General features: G+C 37.4%; 1 protein-coding gene and 1 non-coding gene across 2 annotated transcripts; one reads left to right on the top strand and one right to left on the bottom strand.

The window, feature by feature from the left end:
* Positions 1-6,303: 6,303 nt before the first annotated feature.
* LOC140761082 (ATP-dependent Clp protease ATP-binding subunit CLPT1, chloroplastic-like) lies at positions 6,304-21,877 on the bottom strand. The gene is made up of 6 exons (XM_073098267.1): positions 21,585-21,877; positions 21,445-21,480; positions 21,226-21,335; positions 18,457-18,636; positions 6,736-6,863; positions 6,304-6,642 (listed from the first exon to the last, which is right to left on the bottom strand). The coding sequence occupies exons 1-6, from the start codon at positions 21,818-21,820 to the stop codon at positions 6,625-6,627; spliced, it is 708 nt and encodes a 235-aa protein (XP_072954368.1). The 5' UTR covers positions 21,821-21,877; the 3' UTR covers positions 6,304-6,624.
* Positions 21,878-21,962: 85 nt separating this feature from the next.
* On the top strand, positions 21,963-22,043 carry TRNAL-AAG (transfer RNA leucine (anticodon AAG)). Its single transcript has one exon. It is a non-coding gene; the product is annotated as a tRNA-Leu (tRNA).
* The last annotated feature ends 359 nt before the right edge of the window (positions 22,044-22,402 follow it).

Raw genomic sequence — 22,402 nt, 5'->3', positions numbered from 1 at the left:
TTTAGGCTTTTAGAAAATATTCTACCATATAAAAATATTGTTTTTAAACATATAGATTCAATTAGACATGGTACGTCTGTCCACTCACAATTGACTCGCTTAGTAATATGGGCATGGACTGAACTGGGTCAGAATACTTGAACTTGACCTAAGCCAAGACTCATCCAATACTAGTCTAGGAATGGACTGGACCAAACCTTATCCAAGCCCGAGTTTGATTTTATTTTGTCCAGGCCAGACCCAATTTGGTCCATGAGCACCCCTACTTCAAAGATGTGGATTCTACTTCAAGGTGGCACAGGGTTAGTACCGAGTCCCATCAAGCCACATGTGCCAATCATGGGTGCTAAGCATGATGTTTGCTCGTTGGAAACCTAATGAGTGAAGATCCAATGTCAACAAGTGTCCGGGGATCTTCAATGTGACCAAGATATAGAAGACCTTATGCTGGTTTGGGCTCAAATATACGGGGGTGATCTTGATTGGCTTGGTGTAGGCTTGGGAAAGTTAGGGCATCTTGAACTTGGGTCCGTGGTCTGCTCCAAATCCTCCTCGATTCTAGCAGTAGTAGAGGTGCAGAAATCGCTGCATAGACCAAGGCAACCATGACTATGTTATGTGGTCATAACATCCTAATAATTGGCCTATGGTTTGGCGCCTATTGTTGGTCGAGATGGTGGTCTCATGGACGTTTATAGGGTAGGCCCCATAGTTTGAAAGGTCTTGTCCTTGTGCCTGAGTAGTTACAAAGCAGCATGTTGCAAAATGGAGTCTTTCGCTGCAAGATCTTGTGATCGCAAATCGAAGATGGCTTGGTTCAATGCCTCGGTGGAGGCTTGTGAGGCTCGTTGCGATTGTGTTTCAAACATCATGGCATGCATCATTGCCATTAGTTGGACCAAACTCAATTGTCCAAGTGCAATGTAAGGTGATGCCATCGCCAATAGAGCATTGATTGGATTCATTCCCTCTAAGACAGCTGCTTTTGCTGCCTCCAATGTGCCCTCTTGATGGTGTGATGCCATTGATCTCATTGTGGGCATTTGATTCGAGGAACGATGGCTTTGATACCAATTAATATGCACCAACCTAGGGGATATTCAAACTCTGATACCAATAATGTGAATCGACCATAAGGGTATATTTGTTGTGTGATACGATTCAGACTTCACCGATGTCGTCTCGAGCATGAATACACTTTAAGAATGTCTTTATTTCTTGTTTTAATGTTTAATTTCTAAGAAAATAAGTTTTCTGTAAGTCGCGTTCGAACGCGGGTGGAGTGCGTTTGAACGCGGTTGTGAACGTGGTTGTGAGGTGTGCATTGTGTGTTCGAACGCACTGTGAACGCCTGCATTGCGTTCGCAAATCCAGAGAAGTGAGAAACAAGCACGTTCGATCGCGCATTCAAACGCTTGCATCGCGTTCACAAATCTAGAGAAGAGCAAACTAAGTGCGTTCGAACGCGGTCGGTGAAATTGTATTGTTTAGGGTTAATTTTGAGTTGTTTGATTAGCCTCTAAAAGGGATGTGGATGGCAACCAGAGGTCATTATTGAAGAATTGAGTTTCGCCTTACCTCTTTCGTCTTCTTCGCTCTCGTTCTCTCAATCCCCGACAACGCCGCTTCTAATCTTCCTCGACCAGCCAATCATCCTAGACCCTTAGGGGCAGCCCTCTCATCCCCATTCTTCCAATCTATCCAACACTTGTCTTAACCCTTCCATCAACCATAACTTTTCCATCACCACTTTTCACCGGTGCCACCCCATAAACGCCAGTCTGCCTTCAACCACCATCACTTAGGATCTTGTGCCTCCATCCACAGATCCTAAACAGACCACTCTGATGTTCGTCACTAATCGGACGATATCTCAAGATCCCCACCTCCGATTCACCTGAAACTTAATTTGTTGAAAAGCTCTTTTCTAGGGGCTACAACATATCCAAATTTCATATCGATCTGACAGCGGCATCTTTCGGGATCTTATTACAAAGTTTCGTATCAGATCGAACCTTAGCCTAAGGGGAGATCATATCATTGTGATAGTGGTAGTGTGAATGGTGAAGGTAGCGGCAGGGATGATGAGTTTTAGAAGGTGTAGATGGAGGGAATAATAGTGATGATAATGGTAAGGATATAGATAGATATGAGATCTATAAAAAAAAGATGAGAGAAGAGAAGGCTAGCCCCATGGGACTAGAGGAGCGGCTCCCAAAGGAGGGAGGAGAACTACGACCTTGGTTGGCGACGACCTTGATTTGAGAGAACAAGAGAGAAAGAGATCAAGAGACAATAGGTAGGAGAAGATAGAAAATGATTAGTATTCTTCCATGATCTAAAAATGACTATCCTCCACATATTTATTTTGAGGCTAACACACAAAATTAATTAAGCCCTAAATTAACTAAATAATTTACTGGTATATGACTATGACCTGGTGGACAAGAAAGGAATTGAGAACTGAGCCACCGATGCTCTATCACACCAACTTGATTCAACCGACCTAGTCTCATTTTTTGTCCCTATTTTTTCTTTCATTTTAGAGCTAAGAATAGCTTATTCGGAAGATCAACATATGGTGGAACTTGTATCCAAGTTAGAGAAAGAACCACCGAACTATTATGAATTAGAGCTAAGGGATGGATTAGTTCTTGATTGGGGTTGAGCTAAGCCGAGTTGCATGTCAGATGCTCAATATGCCCGAGCCTAAAACTAAAACTCCTAAAAAGATAACAATAACTAAACCTACATAAGCCGGTCCGACCTAGTGAACCAAATATACCCTATGAGGTGACCTAGTCAAGCTCGGATCACATCATGCACATAATTAAAAACTTTAGAATGGTCTATATGAATAAAAAAAAAACCCCTAATATTAATGTAAGGTATTAACAATTATTTTCTTCAAATTTTAGGAGACTCTTACCGTTGTTATCGTACAATTATATCATTATCTCAAAAGATAAATTCGTACGCATTAACTTTGTATTCATTCGTTTTCGTACTATGTCTCTACTTTTTATTGATCTTTCACTTATATGTAGTATAAGCACCAGAACGGTATTTATTGCTTTAGGATTTTACTCAGAAACTGAATACGAGTAAAAATATTTCTTAGATTTTTCTTTTTTTTAAGATAAAATTACAGATAACACTCTACTTTTAACTATATTTTAAGTACAACACTCTTTTTTTTTTCTTTTATAAATACAGCCTTCCATGTACTAAATCAAGCCACACCCCAAGTAAAGTTTAACTTATTAAGAACTTTCAAATGATATTTTTTATTTCCTAAAATACTCTCAACCCTATTAAGTTAAACAACTATAATTTTGGATTCATTAATCTTACGTGATCTTGTGTTCAGAAGTGTTTTGGGCTTGATTTGGCTCTATCACATTGGAAATCGATATTCTAATTTATTTTAATACTAATTGGAGGCTTAATTTAGTTCAATGATGGCCGAATTAAATTATATATTTTTCTCATGCAATAGAGTGTGGCTTTGTATTTCTTTTAACAAATAAAATGCTCTACAATATATAGTCAAAATATAGGATTTTCGTTAATAAATTCCTGTTTCTTTTTTAACTTGATTAAAGCTTATAAGTTAAGTGAGACTAATTGTATGGATCCAATTAGTCCTCTCCAAATATGAGACCCAAATGAACCTCATCATTTGCCCTATTATAGTTATCATGCATAAACAATTGCTGCAAATAAAATTAAATAGTACTAATGCTTCAGTACTAATACTAGAAAGATAGCTCATGGAATGAAATTTTTTAATTTAATTTATAATTAGGTAAGAGGGAGAATAAATCAAAGACGTCCGGATTAAAACGTACGTATTTGAATCATTGCCTTCAAAAATAAATTAGTTGGTGGCTTGAATACATTCTTTCAAACTAAGATAAGATTATAAATATGAGTATATCTCAACCAATATCCAAATATCTTTCTATCAAGTCTACAAAAAATCAAGAATCCGCCTCGAGAAACGCAGAAAAATTGACCAACCATATCTCGCCACGTGAGGTCGTGGTAACGGATGGCGTCACCCTCTCCGTGGGCCCCACGGCCCGCCGTTTGTAGAAAGACCGACTCAAAAGAGATATTGCGGGGGGGGGGGGGGGAATTAGAATATTGAGGAGGTCGTACCGTTTCGGCCGCACTCCTTTTCCTCACTTGGGATATATTAAAATAAAATTTATGGCTTAATTATACTTAGTCCCCTTAACTATAACCATTATTTTTATATACAATTCTTAGTTCACTTTTTTTTTCCCTTAATTGAGAGATTTATATAAATATAGATAATACAAAATGTTAAGAGGTGCCTACAAAAATTGTGATATAATTATTTATATATTTATATGTTTTAATTTATGTTTGAGAAAGAGAGAGAATAATAATAATAAAGAAATAAGATAAAAGAATGAATAAAATAGGAAATGAGATAGACAGGATGGTAAATTACAGATGCAGTAGTAGTACTACTAATAAGACCACTACTACAGTCAGTAACGGCGCGTCGCCGCGCCGTCCGGCTCCTGTCCTCGCCGTGCGTCGTGATCAGGAAGCACGTCTCTGCTCCGCTTCCTGACACGTGTATCATCTCTCTACCTCACGTACGTCCTTTTTATTTCTATTTAAAAAATATTTATTTACTTTTTAAAACAAAAAAATAATTAAAATACTATTATAATACCCTTCGTTGCAGCTTAATATATCTGTAACCCTTTTTTCCTTTTTATTTTTGAAGAACTTATTTTGCACACAGAACTAACTTCATCCAATGCAGGGTGAATAGATAAAAGAAAATTTAGGCCTCTTAAATTATCGTTATTTTTTATATACCTCCTCTTAATTAATTTAATTTTTCTTTCTTAGACAATAAAAGAATTCTACATAAAAAAATATAAAAAGATGTTTGAAATATTTTTAATAGTTTAGAAGATTTATATGTCAAAAAGATTAAGTCATGGACGAGAGTTGGGAGGTCTAAGCATTAGCTAGCCCCCAGATAAATATTCATACAGTAAGATATGAATTATAAATAAAGACAGAACTTGGGATGCTTTTGATAAGTTTATCAAAAAGTTGCCATTATGTGACAAGGGAGGTCCAAAATCTATTCAGGGTTTTGAGTCAGTAAGAGTAGAACGGTAGAACCCACATCATCAGCCCATTTGAAACCGTTGTCTCTGTTGTTTCTATTAATATTAAGGGAGTGTTTTGCATTGGAGGCAACCAAAGCAGTGAAGAAGGGAACATTCTTCTAAAACTCTCAGGATGCCCCCAAAGTTGCATTCAAAGGTGGATCCCACCTCCACCTCCAGCTCTGTTCTCTTCCTTCTCCCATTCGTGTGGTCAGCGCATGGGAATCATCAAACCGAAGAGATCACCTATGTGACTTTCCTCCCAGATTTCCTGTGGAAGTAATGGGTTTTAAATTACAAGATGTCACCTTAGAATGGGGCAAGGGGGGGATTAAACAAAAGGGAGCTTGGAGAGGATGTTATTAGTTTGGAAGGGAAGACTAAACCAACCTTCCATTCTATTGGCATGAATTTAATGGAGAGGACCTACCTACCACCTAAAGTTTCAGCAATTCCCCTGCCCAAAGCTCTAATTGTTTACTCTCATCATCATTGAGAGTTGTGTAACTCATTCAAGTAGTGATCCAAAACATGGCATGTTGCCAAAAACAAAGTGGGGGGTAAAAAGTCCCAAAGTCTACTGCTTACTAGTCAAACCCTTTATGTAGCTAAAGGATCTTTTGGATTTCAGTTAAGAGATCAATAGAATGAATTGGTTGGATAGATTTGAGTTTGAACTTGGCCGAAGAAGTAACTGCAATCGAGAATAAACAAACACTGGCACATACTTTCTTGAGCAAAACATCCCAAGAAGTTCAGAATCTACAATGGGCCTAGGTAACAGTCATTATAGCTCAATCCGAGTTCCTAATTAAGAAGAGAAAGACACCAGTTTCCACGATCGTAATATTATTGTTTAATCAACTTGATGTCCGCTAAAAACATTACATTTTTGCTAGTTTAAATTGGGAGGAATGAATCTAAATCCGACTGCTTTGAAAACCGATTTTGAGTTTTTAAGTCCTATCAGTTTTACCCCTCGATTAGAGTCCTTCAGTAGCTTACTGACCAACATGTCAACTCGCACATATAAATTACTTCCCTTCTAATACCAGCATTAGTTCATTTGTTCATATGTCAGGAAACTTCTCTATTTGCAATTTGAGTGTAGGACTAAAAGAAGAATAGCACAATTGGGTAAACTGAACTGAATATTATATTAATTCCTTTAATCTTCTAAAATAGTGTAGGTCCTAAGCAAGACATACAACAAAACAATCCTCCTCCTAGATGGCCTTGTAACAAAATATTTACCCCCATAAAAATTTCCAGCTCTCAACTCTTCAACAAGGCATAACAAAATGTAGGCACTATATTCTTCGCTTAACTTGACTAATTGTTATAAGAATGAAACTCGCCAGGAGATTCCTAGCCTTCTTCAGACGCATAGATGCATCCAATCCAATTCTGAAAGTTTATACTACCGAGCTTCTTCTCCATGGTGCATATCTATAGTTCATCAGTAATCCTTGTTGGCCTTGAACAAAACCAGAATAATGTTAAAAAAAACAGTTATTATGACCAAGACAAGTAAGAAATACTTACTCTAGAAAGAAGAAAAGCTACTTACAGACTTTGCCAGCTCACTAGCTTTCTCGTCATTGAAACCAAGGGAGGCCAATATCTTATGACCAGCCGAATCTTTCTCTGACCATATGCCCAGTAGTAAAAGTGTCACGGTTATCTCTCCTTCCTTGCCTGCATCCAACAAATATTTCATTAGGAATGAAAAGAATGATCAGTAGAATTTTTTGTTTTTAATATATCATGAGATTGTAGGCTAATCATAAACTAAACAATAAAACTAGTTCTGCTAAATATATAAATTTGACAACTAGACCAACTCTCCGAAGAAACGGAACACGATAGACCTAAAGCATGTGCATATAACAATCCAGTCCATAAAATGAATCGAATTATTGACCTCTATTATAAGTTGGTAAGACTCAATGTGTGGGCTATAATGGTAACCTAAGAATAGTCAGTAGGCAACATACACTCAAGCATTAATAGTGATTCATCCAACCATCAGACACTCAAGTACATTTTAACAAATGTAAGATTCAGCCCACTTGAATATCTAACTGTATCTCAATTAAAAGTGTTATTCACACTTTATATGCTCACTACTGCTCCTACAGCTATTTGTTCTTTAGATTATCAAGAGCCTTTCAAATCAAGGATCTCATTTCTGCTAATACAACCATTTTTTTTAATTAAATCTGAATGATGCCACCTTTTCTCATTCATTTACACTAGCAATACATCCTGCTCTTTGTTCTGGCATCAAATATGTTGCTGTGTTCTAGCATCACATATGTACTCAAATGCAATCAAAAAGTAGGTGACTGATCATAACTTATAGTTCAATAAGCTCTTATTTAACAATTTTTTTAGAAATAAAAGGTTCAATGCTTATCAAACCTTCAGATAACATGATCACCAACTAAAAGTTCACAAAATGGTAAACAATCATGTGACTATGATAGGCCAAGTTTTCAAGGCAATCAGATTGGAAGGGCAGCAGATATCTCAGCAACAGTAGCTATGGGCAATTAGATGGGCTTGCAAATGCCTTATGGAAATGAGCCAAGATTATAGAGAGGTAGAAAAATCAGGAAGCAGCAATACTGGAGCATGAATCATCTTGTCCTTGATTTCATGAAATGCCTTGGCTGTGAAACTAGACCATTTAACCTCATCCTTGTCGTGCAATAATTGATTGGTGCCATTGCTGTGCTAAATCCACAATCGTGCCAAATTCTCAAATAAACTTATTGTAGAAAGCAACAAGACCATGAAACTCTTAACTTCGTGTATGTTTTAAGGTTCTAGCCACTCTCTAATTGCTCTCACTTTCTCAGGGTTAGCTAAGACACAGAAAAATGACATAACAAAACCAGAGAGTATGACATGTGAGTTATAAGAAACAGCATTTCTTTAGGTTTTAGAACTACTAAAACCTAATGAGGTGAATCAAGTGATCTTCCCTGGTTTTACTATAAATTAGCATGTCATCAAAATAGGTGACAAGAAATGCCCAGTAGAAGGATGTAGGCCTTGGGTAATAACTCTCATGAAAGGTAAGACCAACCACTCAAATAAGTCAGTCTTAGTTTGAAGACAGTTATCCATTCGTCCTTGTGTCTACCTCTAACCTGGTGATAGCTGCTACTAAAATTGATCTTAGAAAAATGAACTGATCCAGTCATCATATCAAGCATGTAATCTAGCCTAGTTACGGAAAAATAAATTGATCCTTTTTGCCGGCCTAAGGCATGCATCTGCCAAAAGAAATATGATTGCCTCGACAAGATATTCCCTTCATTCTTCCTCTATGTTGTTTACGAAATCTGGTTCTTTTGGGGTTATAGTCGATGGTTGGTGCTTAATTCCATCTCTACTGCAGAACCGGACATGAGAATTTCTTCTCATCCAGCTCCTCGCGAATGAAACAATTCCAATTCAATAATATTACAGAATATTACAGATACACATTAATAGATAATACACTAAGTAAAGTAATGACTTTTATTGATATTTAATTTGTTACATAGGAAGATGTATATACAAGATATACAATGCTTACACATACCAATATGCCAATATGTTGGCATTTAGGATGAAACCCTGGATCACCAATTGTTTAGCAGTCAATTTGGTAGAGGTTTGAGATTACATTAGCGACAAACTCAACATTATTTTGAATATCTTCTTGCTTACAAATAGGATGGATTTGACAACTGATTTGCCTTGGCACCAGTAGAAAACTACAAGGCAGTATTATCTCTGTAATATGGACCATTGGGAAATAAAGAAAGGTCATGTTTCCGGAGGGGGACAGATAGTTGCTGAAGGTGGTAGCCTGCCAAGAAATGGCTATAGTCGGAGAATACTCTGACACATATATGTCACAATCCCCAACAGGATCAAGGGGTAACAATGGTCAAGTGGCTCTGCCCCAATTTGGTTGTGTGAAGCTAAATTGTCATGCATCTCTCAATTTATTGAGTCAACTATAGGGGGGGTGGGGGGGTAATTTATCTAAATCTAATAGTGTAGTACTGCTTGCCCGAGTGGAGGAGGTTAAAGGGATGCCTGCATTGTATGCTGAAGCATGGACGGCCACAGCAATCGCAGGAAGTGGATTGACAAACACAATCAGAGAGCAACTACAAAATTTTGGTCATTTTGGCTTGAAAAGGGAAACCCCATGGTAAATTCGAAATATTGAAGAGAATTGCAATCTGTTGATAGCCAATTTTGTAAATGTGTAACAATCTTTCATTCTTGCAGGCAATGTAATATAGCTACAAACTGGGCAACCAAATAAAGGGAGGGGACTTTTGGTTTTATGGGGGAGGTACAAGGGGGATTCTCTAATCTTTTTGATGATCCAATTGTTTTTGACAGCTCCAGAGCCAGAGTACTTGGGATCTTGTAAGCAGCTTTGTTGCTCTTTTCAATCAATCAAGTCACCAGAATCCATGTAAGGCCCAGGATACATGACACCTTGCTTCTTGCTAAGTATGTGCAAAGACTTTGTGACTTCCACTTTCTGAGATGCCTTTTTAGGAATGCCCTGTGTATCTAGTGGTTTAAAGGGATTCAACATTATTTTATTTCCTTTGGGCATAATGATATAAATGTAGAATCTCCAAAAGTGTGTGGCATCCACATCAACCAACTAGGGCCTCCTTAATAATACGGAGAGAACATCACACCAGATCTAATCACTAAAAGTCACAAGGGGAATTAGGATCATGCATCTCTAGCTAACTAGCATTGTGGTTTCTCAACTCATAAATTATATCAGTGAGAGTGGGGTTCAGGTTTTAGTACCATCCACTCCAAATCACTTTGATAGACTACATTGATGCATCATGCCTATAATTAATTTGCAACACTCATCTCCACTTTTAAAGTAAGCATGAAAGATAAATATGCTCCAATCATCCTCACCTCTAGGTGTGACCAAAACACCTCTTGATGGTTAAATTGAACATCCTCATAATCACAAACAGGCTCATCTTCTTAGTGGGATACCTCATACCTTCTCACTCTATGTCAGGAAGGGTCCATGTTATGAGGTGACCTAATTCAACTAGGATTTGAAGGGTTTTCATTTGAGAAGAGAAATTTTTTTTTTTCCAGAAGACTTATTTCTGTACCCAAAAAAAAAAAAAAAAAAATCGAGGCTATAACTAGATCATCAAGGTTATGAAAGGCGTCCCTAGTATGCAGATGGTCATCCAACTGCATAGCGCCTAGGTGGTATACAAGCACCCATTAATCTAGTATTTTTAAAAATAATTATATATAATATATTTATAATTATATAATTCTTAGCAATTTAGCATATCTACATATATTCACAAGTATGATTCACAAACACATTATATACATAATACAAAAACAGCCCACACTCCATTCCACCTTCACAATTTCAACAATTAACACACTACTAAAACCTATTACTAATTAGCTGTAATCTACATTCTACTAAACACTAATTAGTAGTAACCAAAATTTTACTAAAACTAAGTCACAATAAATAATAATCCACATTCCACTAAAAGGTAAAAACTAATTAGCAGTAATCTATTAATCAGTTCAATCTACATTCTATAATTCTATAGTTACTAATTTGCTATTTAATTAATCTTAAAATTAATAGAGATTAGAGAGACTGAAATTGACAGAGTGAGTGGAAGGCAGTGGGTGAGAGTGAAAAAGAGTGAAAAGAGAGGTAAATGGAGGCAATGGGCTAGTGGCTGCAGGTGGCAGATGGGAGGTGAGAGAGATAAGAGACTAGGGAGTGGGACTGTGGGAGACGGTGGCCACCGATGGGGGTGGTGAGAATGTGAGCGTACCTCTGTCCGCCACCTTGCATGAATTGCCACCGTCACCGTGTACCGCTCACCACCAAAAAGAGAGAGAGAGAGAGAGAGAGAGAGAGAGAGAGAGAGGATAAGGGCTTGAATGAGAGTTTTTTCTTAACCAACCAATAAGATTGAGCCTGGCCCACTTTGAAATAATGGGTTCCTTCTTCCTAGCAGAACATTCGTAGGCAAATTGACCTATCCCTTCACAGTCGTAGCAGCAAGTCGCTAAAATAGATGCAATGATGTTCGCCTTATTGTTATGTGTTTGGGGCTGCATACAAAAGTGTATTTACCTCATGATGTAATCAATGCAGTGTTGGCAGACTAGATTATCTGTGCACCCTCAGAATATTGCCAATTCAAGTACTCCCGGGATTGATAACTTGACCTGTGAGTTGAGGTTTCAAGCACTTCCCATAATACAAGGTTAATTGAAAGGAGTGCCCAAGTGTATCTCAAGTTTCATCCTATGGGAAACCTACCAATGTTGTATCATGTTTTTGTCATATCACACCTAATAATGAGCTCATCAAACTAAGTCATATACTTAGTACCTATCATGTTGCCCAATTGCAGAGCGATCATTTGCTCCATCAGTTGGCCTCTATACGACAAACTTTTGTTTCAATCCAATGCTCAAATGGTGCATGACCTAATCATAGATTATCATGCTGGCTAACACAGGGCATGCCCCTCGGCACATGTTATGCCAATGGGATGCCGGAATATGGCATGCAACGTGCCACCGGAGGCACTCCCAATTCTTGTTTTCTCTAACATTTGAAAACCCTAGGTCAATTGGACATCTGGAGAAGTTGATTACGAGAAATGGATCATTAAAATATCTCATAATTTGCATTAAACCAAAGCAAATCAGAACTTATTTCTAGCAACTTGCTCCAAGCATATATGAGAGACAAGTGAAAATACACTAAGAATAAGTGGATCATGACTTATTTCTCATGATCCAAAGAAGGTGCAGTGATAGAGGTACATGAGTCTATTACACCAATACAAATAAGGAAAACCCCTTATTATTCCATGCCATGCCATGCCATGCGTGGTCGACACGACTTCCTTGGACTCATGTTCTATGTCTCTACACAAAGCCAATATTGTTTATCTTGTCCGATTTACTTGAGTTTAATAAACCTAGTCCAATGACTCCCAGACATAGCATACCCAGTGCTTTGAAAGGGCCTAAGGCGGCCGCCCTACAAACCTTGATTGCAGTCAAGAATTGGTCGGCCCGCCTTAGGCGTTAGAGCGAGTTAGCCCACCTTAGCATTGGAGCAGATTAGATCTGTAACGGGTCGGATCTACTAATGCAAACCAGATCAGATTGGATCGCATCATGAGGACATTGGCTCGAAGGATTGAGTCTATTTATCTTTTAATTGATTTATACTTATCTCTTATATAAGCCGTTAAATCAAGTCTACTTAAATCATGTCAAGCTCAAAAGGCAAGTCTAATTAAGTCATATAAACCTCTAAGGCAAGTCCAATTAAACTATGTAAGTCTCTAAGGCAAGTCCGATTAAGTCATATAAGCTTATAAAGCAAGTCCTAGCTCGTGTCGTATAAGTCTTCAAGACTAAATCCGAATAAAACTCATTATGCCCAACCTCTATATATAAAAGAGCTGAGCTTCTTTGTTTAATCATCCAAGCATTAAGAACTAATTGAGTTTAGTTATTTTCTTATTATCATATTTATCGTTTTTATTGTAGCCATTAGATCGTCTTTATCTTTATAAAAGTATATCATAACTATAGAACCCTTCCAAGCACCCAAACCCTAGTCATCACCTTCTTTCAACAACCACCCTACTATACAGCCTTCCACTATCACCCTTGGCTATCCACCACTTTCCGACAACTGCCACAATATTGAATATTTACTGTTCTACCTCGTTCTAACATTGCTCTACTGTTTTAATTATATCTTTTAATCCAGACATCCGATTGACGTGAAACCAAAGCCATTAGAATCCTATCTCGTGAGGTTACCACCACTTAAATTTTTATAATTTTCTTACTTCTGGATGGTTCCAGATCTGGTTTGTAACATCTACCAGCAGGTGAGAACTAAGCAATTAAAAAAAAAACCAATCATGCCCTCTCCTCTCTCAATATGAACCATAACCCCTCAAACCCACCATCTCCTCTCACTATCTCGATCGTTTCCTCTCCCTAGTAGCGGCAAGTACTCTTTTTCTCTTTCTTCTGGTTTACAATGGTGTTTTACTCTCCTTTGGTTTGTGGCAAATGATGACAAAAGGAAAGCAGCACTACTTTTTATTTATTTTACTCTTCTTCTCTTTCTTCCATTCATCCGTTGTTTCTTCTACCGATAGTTGGTGCTTAATTTTGATAATAGAAACCTGCTTAGTTATAAATATATGTAACCTATATGTATTGTCCGTGTATAATAAGTTCTGGATTCAGTTATTCACTGCTTTAATAGCCATCATACCCGCGGCCGCCTTTCAAAACATTGACCATACCGGTGAATGAATTGGTCAATGCCACTTAGCCACTCTTGAAAAGCCTTAGGTTCTAGTTTACCATCAAAACTAAGTGCCTCAATCTTTATGTCCAACTCATCAATTGGTGACTCAACATCAAGCCTAGTATTATGTGGCTCAATGGTAACTATATCTCTTGTGAATCAAGTGCCACGAATCAAAGCTTAGTATTGACATGCTTACCGTGATGTGTTTGATTAGCTTGGACAACAAGATTTTCCTAGGCTTAGTTAACCTCTTTATGGCATTAGTTTGTCCTAAATTCTTAGTGGCGCTTGAAATGAGATTAGCTTAAAACGTATTTAAGATACACCTATTTTATAAGCTCATTTTATGAACCTTTAATGAGTTCAGAAAAATTGAATATTTGGTTGTAAACCACGTTAGTGGTATTATCATTATTTTTAGTTCGACATGAAATCAAATTAAAGTGTCCCTTGTTCTAGTTTAAGGAGCTGAGGTTGAGGATATTTCATATAAATTGGTCAAAATAACTTTTGGAATTAATGGATGTAGTACACCAAAATAATTATATTATAATTAACTTTCACAAAAGTTTAGATTGCTTGAAAAATGTGTTCATTTAATGAGTTTTGTTTTGCCATGCGGGCTTTAATGGACAAAATACTTAAAGGTATGCAATGCATGTTTGTATACAATGCCAGCTTATAGGTACAGGATGCATACTTTGTATGTATGCATTACAGCCTCAGAGGTATTATGCAGTGCATGCTTGTGTGTACAGTACTTGTTTAAAGGTATGTAACGCATACTTGTAGGTACAAATTGCTTATTTGTAAGTACACAATGTAGTTTTCTAGGTGTGAAATAAAAGTCCTATCATTTAGTCTTATCAAAGGTAGCATGGTAAATTCACTTTGAGCCTAAACTCATTCCAAACGGGAGAAAAGAAACAGGTTAGCTCATATTTCCACTCAGTTCTTAAACATGCTTTTAGACAAACTAGTGTTTGGTTATAAAACTAGGTTAGTGGACATTTATCTAGTTTAAGGAACTTATTCTCATTCCAAACGGGGCCAAAGATAATTCTTTGAAGTTCTTAAACCTCACATTTTGAATTACTAACTTGGCCAAGTTAAATTCATAAATTGCTCAACATATCATCTCTTGACTTATCGACAATATTGCTCATGTAAGGTCATCCAATCATGCAAGACTAACCTAAGCTTTGATATAAAAATTGATGTGGATCAACCCAGAAATCGAACGTAAGCTTGAATTAGGTTGCACAGATGAAGATAACCTGATATGTTATGCAATATTTTGAAAGACGACTGCACATACTACATATATGGAGCCACATAGGTCATGCTAGTGGGTTAATCGCCCTACATAGACAAAATGCAGTCCTTATATACAGCCCAACCGCATCCAGGTTGCATAATGACTGCATATGCAAACCGTATCTGCACATGTCCCCATACCTACAGCCAACAATTGCATATGTGCCGCACATGCATATGCACCCTCATATTCATATGAAAATGATACATCGTAATTTTGAGATATCTAGAGAGCTTCATAATATTTTCTGTTGATTAATTTTGTTAGTGCAACTTATCATACTTGGAAAAATTTATTAAGTATGTGATTTCCTTTTATAGAATATAAGTAATTGTATGATTAGAAAGTAGCATCCTTAGTGGATAGGATATTATGAAGATGATTTTCCATATATTACATTGCAACATTTACCTATTTATCAACTTATTATGCTAAAATATTCAATATATTATAAGGTAAATAATATACAAGTTATTGCTATTATTTTTATTGTTAGACTGCATATGCACCTGCAACTCGCATGTGTGTTATGTGACTTCACCACCTGCATACTGCATACGCTTTTCACAGTGTTGATCCTATCAAAGGTTAAGGACTAAAGTCTATAAGAAGTGCAATAGGCATGTAACTGAGACAAAGGAATATGAATTTCAGCCATGCCAAACTAGAAATAAGTAATTTAATAATTTCAGCCATGCCAAACTAGAAATAAGTACTTTAATAATTTCAGTCATGCCAAACTAGAAATAAGTACTTTAATAATTTCAGCCATGAAAAACTAAAGAAAGTACTCAGTAATCCAAATAGAATAGTCACCACGGTGTGTCGCTGCCCTTTTCCAATTAAATCCTTGAGATTTAAATCAAAATTTTCTTGTCAATAATCCAAAAGAAATATAGAATAGTCACCATGGTGAGTCACTGCCCTTTTCCAATTAAATCCTTGAGATTTAAATCAAAAGTCTCTCGTCAATAATCCAAAAGAGATATAGAATAGTCACCACAGTGAGTCGCTGCCCTTTTCCAGTTAAATCCTTGAGATTTAAATCAAAAGTCTCTCGTCAAACATTTAGTGGGCATGGGCACTCATAATAATTTTAATCAAAGCCAATTTGGCATAGAATAGAAAGGGTTGAAGGCTTTTTAGTTGGGCTAGGAGTGGAGTTTAATTTGGGTGTTTTGATAAGGTCAAAGGTGATGTCCAAAAGGTGGTGGTAGTTTGCAATGACTGCAGGGTTCAGATTCTCGGACAAAAAGTGGATCTCAAAGGTGTTTAATGAAAGCATTAAGGTACAGCAGAAGAACTTGTGGCTATATTTGGGTTGCGAAGCAGACTTTGTGGTATGCAGGCTTCGGGACAATAAGAATGTGATGGGTTTCTGGTTTATGCAGAGACAGAGAGAACAGCAAACAGCAAACAATAAAGGAGGAATTGCAGAAGAATATGGTAGAGGAAGAAGAAGATTAAAAAACAGTACTGGGATTCAACCGGAGGGATTCATACCCGCAATACTTCATGAGGAAGTGGAGGAAGTTCTACCTTAGATTTTTAATCCAAATACGCCATACAAGGGAGATCAGCCAGATAAAAATAAGGTTTAATCCCTTTTTGATGACCGATCCCTCAACTAAAAATCCTTATTATAAATAGAAGTAATAAACTTAATCAACTCATACTACAATTGCAATTGAGTCAAATCAACCCAAATTAACTTAAATGAAGCCTAACTTGACCCAATCATAAAATTAAACCTAATACCATAAATCTATTGCCTCAACTAAAGATAAAAATCAGATCTGAAAGGAATTTATTTAACTAACACAAACAAAATCCTCATATCCTAGCCTCTGCTAGATCTCAAATTTCAAATTTACATCACACATCCAAAGGCTTGGATATATATTCCAACAACATACATGCAGAACCTATCGCAATCCAATGCTCAATCTCCATCACGCATGCACTAGAGTATATTTTTATAAGTGGCCAAGTACATTACACATGCATTAACTAGTTCTACTATTTAATTTATCGTTCTGCAGCTCATTTGTACCCTTGTGGATAAAGACTACTACAGATAATGACGAGGATATAAGAACTAAACCCAGATTAAGCTACTCAAAGTGCATTTAGAAAGAATCCAACAACAGGGTTTTGAAAAGTGTTTTTAGCAACCGCCTTGGTGGGACAGCACACCGACCGCTCCTCTAACTTGGTATGCGTCCATACTAGGCACTTACTGTTCCTTGGCAGGTCGATTTGTCACCTGGTGGACCGATTTCACCTGGCGTGCCGACTTGGCGGTCTTTGCGGGCCAAGTGGAGAGAACGGGTCAGGTGGAGAGAATGGATTGGGCATAACTAGTTAAGTTAACAAAAAAAAAAAAACCTTTTTGTCTCCAATCGATCTCCAACGAGCCCTAAATCTCTAATCTCGCTCAATCCCTCCTCTCTCAACGGTGGATGGCAAGCAGTGGGCGATAAGTGGCGTATGTCAGCGAGCATCGCATGACCGAGATCGGTGCATGACAACAACTAGCGCATGACAATGAACGACGCATGAGGGTTGGGCTAAGGAGAGCGATGCACGGGGGTTGGCTGGCCGACAAGTGCCTCTCTATTCTCTCTCTCTCTCTCTCTATCTCTCTCTCTCTCTCAAGCTTGAGCTCTTGGATTGATCAATATCTTCGACTAGGCTGAGGAGAGATGATGTTGAGTGAAAATGAGTGATTGACGACCCTTTTTATCTTGCTGTTGGAGAAAATGCCCTCACATTCTTCTCTAACTACTGAGTTTGCCATCATAATAGGATAATGCCTAAACTTATTTGCTATATAAGTGCTCAATAGTGTAAATCTAATAGTATAATTTAATTTGATAAAGGTGAACTAGACTAATGAAATTTATATATAATATATATTATATCATATATAATTATTTTTAAGTTTTTATATATTAAAAATGCTAGGCCACCTTGTCATCCCCCTTAGCGCCCGCCGTCCGCCTGGGCGCTAAGCGGTGGGATGACCGCCCGCCACCCATGACCGCTTTTTAAAACATTGTCTAATAGTATGAAGGGGAAAGAATCCAACAGTCGAAAAAATTCAACCTTAGATATTCTTCAATCATTTTCTTGTTGGCACCTCTACAATGGGTTTGAATAAGATATACTCTTTCCATCTTTGAATATATATAGCATCACCATAGATGGAATCAACTATCCAAGAAGAGAACTTAGTAATTATAATGGGAGAGAATATAACTGTGTATGTATGGAAATCATAACAACAATAAAATAAAGCTAATGTCAAACAAACATAATTAACATTTATGAGCACTAGATACAAAATGTTAAATAGAGGAGATGATCTGTAAATTTCCATCTGATTTGTACAAGAAATAATTGTAATAACCCAGGTTATGTTCAAAGCTTCTATCATAGAACTAACAAAATAAAGCAGTAATTTCATACACAAAATAAACAACATGAAATAGCATAATGAAGTGGCAGAAAAAGTGTAATACTTGATTGTTAATACATGGAAAAAATTGACTAGGACCATTTAAAATCACCTGACTTCAGTTTCTCATCAACAGCCCAATCAAGAGCTCGTTGAGCTGGCTCAGTCAATGGTGGGTGCTCAGGACTAAAGAAGTACATGTCTGACTTTCCAAGTAATTTGACTGTTTCATCACGTACTTGGAAAAGTGTAACTCCATTAGCACGCAGGAACTTTGCTGCTTCACTTGTTCCTGCAAGAAATTGAGAAAAAGAACTGTAGCTTGTGTTTCTTTAGAACTTAAAAGATATGTTAGTTTCATAGGCATGATACACCAAATGTGATTTAGTTTAAGTTTTATGAAGCTAAATTAAATAGCTTTACATGTTGCGCATGGTATAGCAAACTGGAATTCTTAGAAAATTGATAGCTGATGATGTTTAATGTTCTCTGTGGCTTTATCATGCTTGTAACCTTGTTCCAGAAAACACAAAACTCATGACATGTAGAATGTGATTTTAGCAAATAGAAACATCCTTCTAATTGATGAAGACCACAGCTATGTACTTCTTACAATCCCTACTATGTCATTAAGATTTGAAGTCTCTGACTGTTAAAAATGCAAAAGATGGCAAATGGCTGAAGCCACCATTTGAAAGGACAGACCAGGCAATCATGATTCATGAATACAAAATCTACCTGAGGGGATCATCCATCATGCAGCCAATGAAATTTCATACTTCCGACCAGTAAAAGGATTTAAATGTTTCCTTCTTCTTTAGTCACTGAAACATTCTAAATGCCTATTAAGTTTTAACCCGTTCACCTTTGGACCAGTTGAGAGTGGCTCTTCCAAATCTTCCTCATGGTTTAGTTCTCCAGAGCTGCTGACATCTTGTTTCTATGGTGAAAAATAAGTCAAACATTGGGAGGCCATTTTATGTTTTTCACCTATGGAAATTTTTCTGTAGAATTCAAGGGTTTATAAATAAATTATATTATCCTCTCTTATTCTCCTTTCCTTTTCTTGGGAAGTCATAAATTTGCTTTCACAAAAGGCCTTATTGCCAGTGCATGTAGAAGGTTTTGAAAGGTGCCGAACCCATGGTAACTGTGTCAAGATATATCCTATTCTTAAGATAATACGAGTCCTCATAGGCAAATCCAATAGCATAAGCATGTGTTCCTCATGCACTAATTTTCTTTTCTTTCTGATAAAACATGCTATTCTCGGATAATCTTTAGACCATCCAGAAGCAATATGGCAAATATCAAGAAGATGATAAATCAAGATTTCATGGGGCTTCATTGACTATATTTCTCTTGAACATAGCATAATAAGAAAGTGAAAAACACAATAAAGCCTACTCAATTAGCAAATAAGAGGATTGCTGTCATCACAGCCACAATTTAATCTGATGACTTAGCACTCTACAGGAATCCTATGTTAGGCCATATATATTAGCCATCAAGTATCAGCAATATATGCTGAAAAGACAATGAGTAGCTGATTATTTTTCAGATAAAGGATGACAATCCTTTTATCTTAACCTAAGAACATATAAAACTTGTCTAATGAATATACTTTGTAAGTAACTCATAGATGTACTGATTATCAAGAAAGAGATAGCTTCATGGAACAATCAAAGGACTCATGGAAACAAACCACACAACTGTCCTTTAGGAGTCAAGGCAAATTCGTTCACACCTTAATATTGCAGAAGAAACTTGCCCTTGTTTAAGTAGCATGTCATTCCCAATCATTAAAGCCTACAACCTTCCAATATGTGAGAGACATTGAGTATGAAAATACTCAAAATAACTAAATTAGAGTTTAAAGCTTGCAGAGAGCACAATGTGGATAAAGCTAAACCAAATGACAACAAACCAGTAATGCTACAAATCCAACCATGAGGCCTGAGATGGCTTCCAAGCTCTCAAAATAGTTAAAAGTAATTATAACTAACCACTTATTTTGATCAACAATTTCTTTTAAGTCCTCTATTTAGTATTTACTTTTCTTTTCTTTCCCTTTTGTCTTCTTAAGTCTAACTACACCTCATGGCTTCACAAGAGCATAAAACAATGAAAGGAGCACTTGCGGCCATTGCTTTCTGCTCCTGCTGCTTCTCCACCTTTTTACATCCATGTTATGCATGGCCATGACAAAAGGCATATTGGCTAAAGAAGATGCTTCTTTTACAAATCATAGAAAGAGAAGATGACTTAAAAATCACTTACTAAAGATCCTTACAATAAGGTTGCTTCAATAGGAAGCAAAAAGCCGTCGGTCTGTGTTAGAGCCAACATGCTAGGTTTGTAAATTTGGAGCTTTTAAGGGAAAAGGCTGTTTTACATCTCAGATGTATATGCCGAGCCTCAATGTAATAATTATAGCAGTATAGCCTTCTCGAATACCAAAATGTCCAAAATTTTGCCATATTACATAAAGATATGCATATGAAACCTTAAGGGAGCTGCATCCTCTATATTCAACCAAGTCAAATAATTATTCAATGGCACTTGAAGTATGTACACAAGGTGAGATTGGAAGAAAATATCTTAAATTGCACAGAAATGCCAGAACATTAGGCATTGCTGAGATACAGTAACCTTTTTTTGGTAGAGTTAAAGATTAATAGTAAAAAAAATAAAGGATATATCTTAATCTTGACATAAACCTAAGACAATAAACATATCTCATGAAATTGAAAATGTTTAGTTATCTCAAGAGTATATATGCTTGTGAAAATCTACCACCAATTGATTTACAAACTACCAGATTGCAATCAAGACAAAGATTCCAAACTAGTAGATATCAAGAAGAACAAATAAGGCTCACCCTCAACCAAGATACCCATGAGTAGCGCCTCAGTTCCGGTATTGGGATACTTGAGCTTCCTCGCCTCCAGCTCTGCCATACTAAACGCCTTCACCGCCCTCGCTGACCACCTGCAGCATCCACAGTTGAAACAAAACCATCCCAGAAAAATGAAGAGAAAAAAAAAATATACCCAACACCTGAAAAGACAAAAAAAAAAACCAACATAATTCCACGCACTTTGTTGTCTTCTCGCTCTCTATCCTCTCCGGCTTTCTGCAAAAGAAAAAACCCAAAAACCTATTTATGATCACAAGTGCAGAAGGCGAAAAAAATGGGATCAATGTGGGAGGAAAAGAGATGAAAATCGATGGAATTACGCGGTGGGGAGCATGACGAAGACAGTGGTGGAGCGGCGGCGCGGGGTGGAGGAGAGAGATGCAAAAGAAAGGGAGGAAGAGAGAGGAAGAGGGCATCCGAGGAGGGAGGATTTCAGCGAGGTAGTTCTGATTGAGGAGGAGATGGGGATCGAGGACGAGGTGGTGGGGAAGGAGAGGTAGGAGGTGGTTGAGATGGGGAGGCAGGTGGAGGAGAAGAGAGCTCGAGCTGCGGCCATCTTATCCTTCGGGCTTTGCTTGCTAGCTTCGCTTACTCTCTCTTTCTCTCTCTCCTCTGTTTGTTTTAGTAGATCGCTTAGTATATTGGTGTGCAAGAGGAATCTAAGAAAAAATATGTACAATAGTTCGAATTTTACTACCGTTGAGATGGCCGAGTTGGTCTAAGGCGCCAGATTAAGGTTCTGGTCCGAAAGGGCGTGGGTTCAAATCCCACTCTCAACAAATAAATATTTTTTTTGATGAAAGGTTTTACCCATGGGTATCAATCAGTTCCAACCCCTAAAATTATGTGAAATGAGGCATATTAGTCCTTTTAGCACTCATCCATCTCATCTCTTCTCGCTTTACTCTTCCCCTCTTTCACTCGCTCCGATCTTTTCTCAGTTTCTCCTTTTCTTTTCCCTTCAATCTCGATCCATAGCTTCTATCACTGAATCGACAATCTTGATCTCGACTCGAGTGAGGAAGCCCTCCTTCACCGACCTTCGATCTCAATCCATGGGTTCAATGACCAGATCCGCGATCTCGGCTCAAGTGAGGAAGCCAATCTAGGCTACTCGATCTGATCTCTTTGTAGCCTT

The sequence above is a fragment of the Typha angustifolia genome, chromosome 6 (assembly GCF_048772165.1).
Source record: "Typha angustifolia cultivar Huaian chromosome 6, ASM4877216v1, whole genome shotgun sequence".
Classification (NCBI taxonomy): Eukaryota; Viridiplantae; Streptophyta; class Magnoliopsida; order Poales; family Typhaceae; genus Typha; species Typha angustifolia.
The sequence above is the reverse complement of the archived record's forward strand: the minus strand, read 5'-3'. Positions and strand labels throughout refer to the sequence as shown.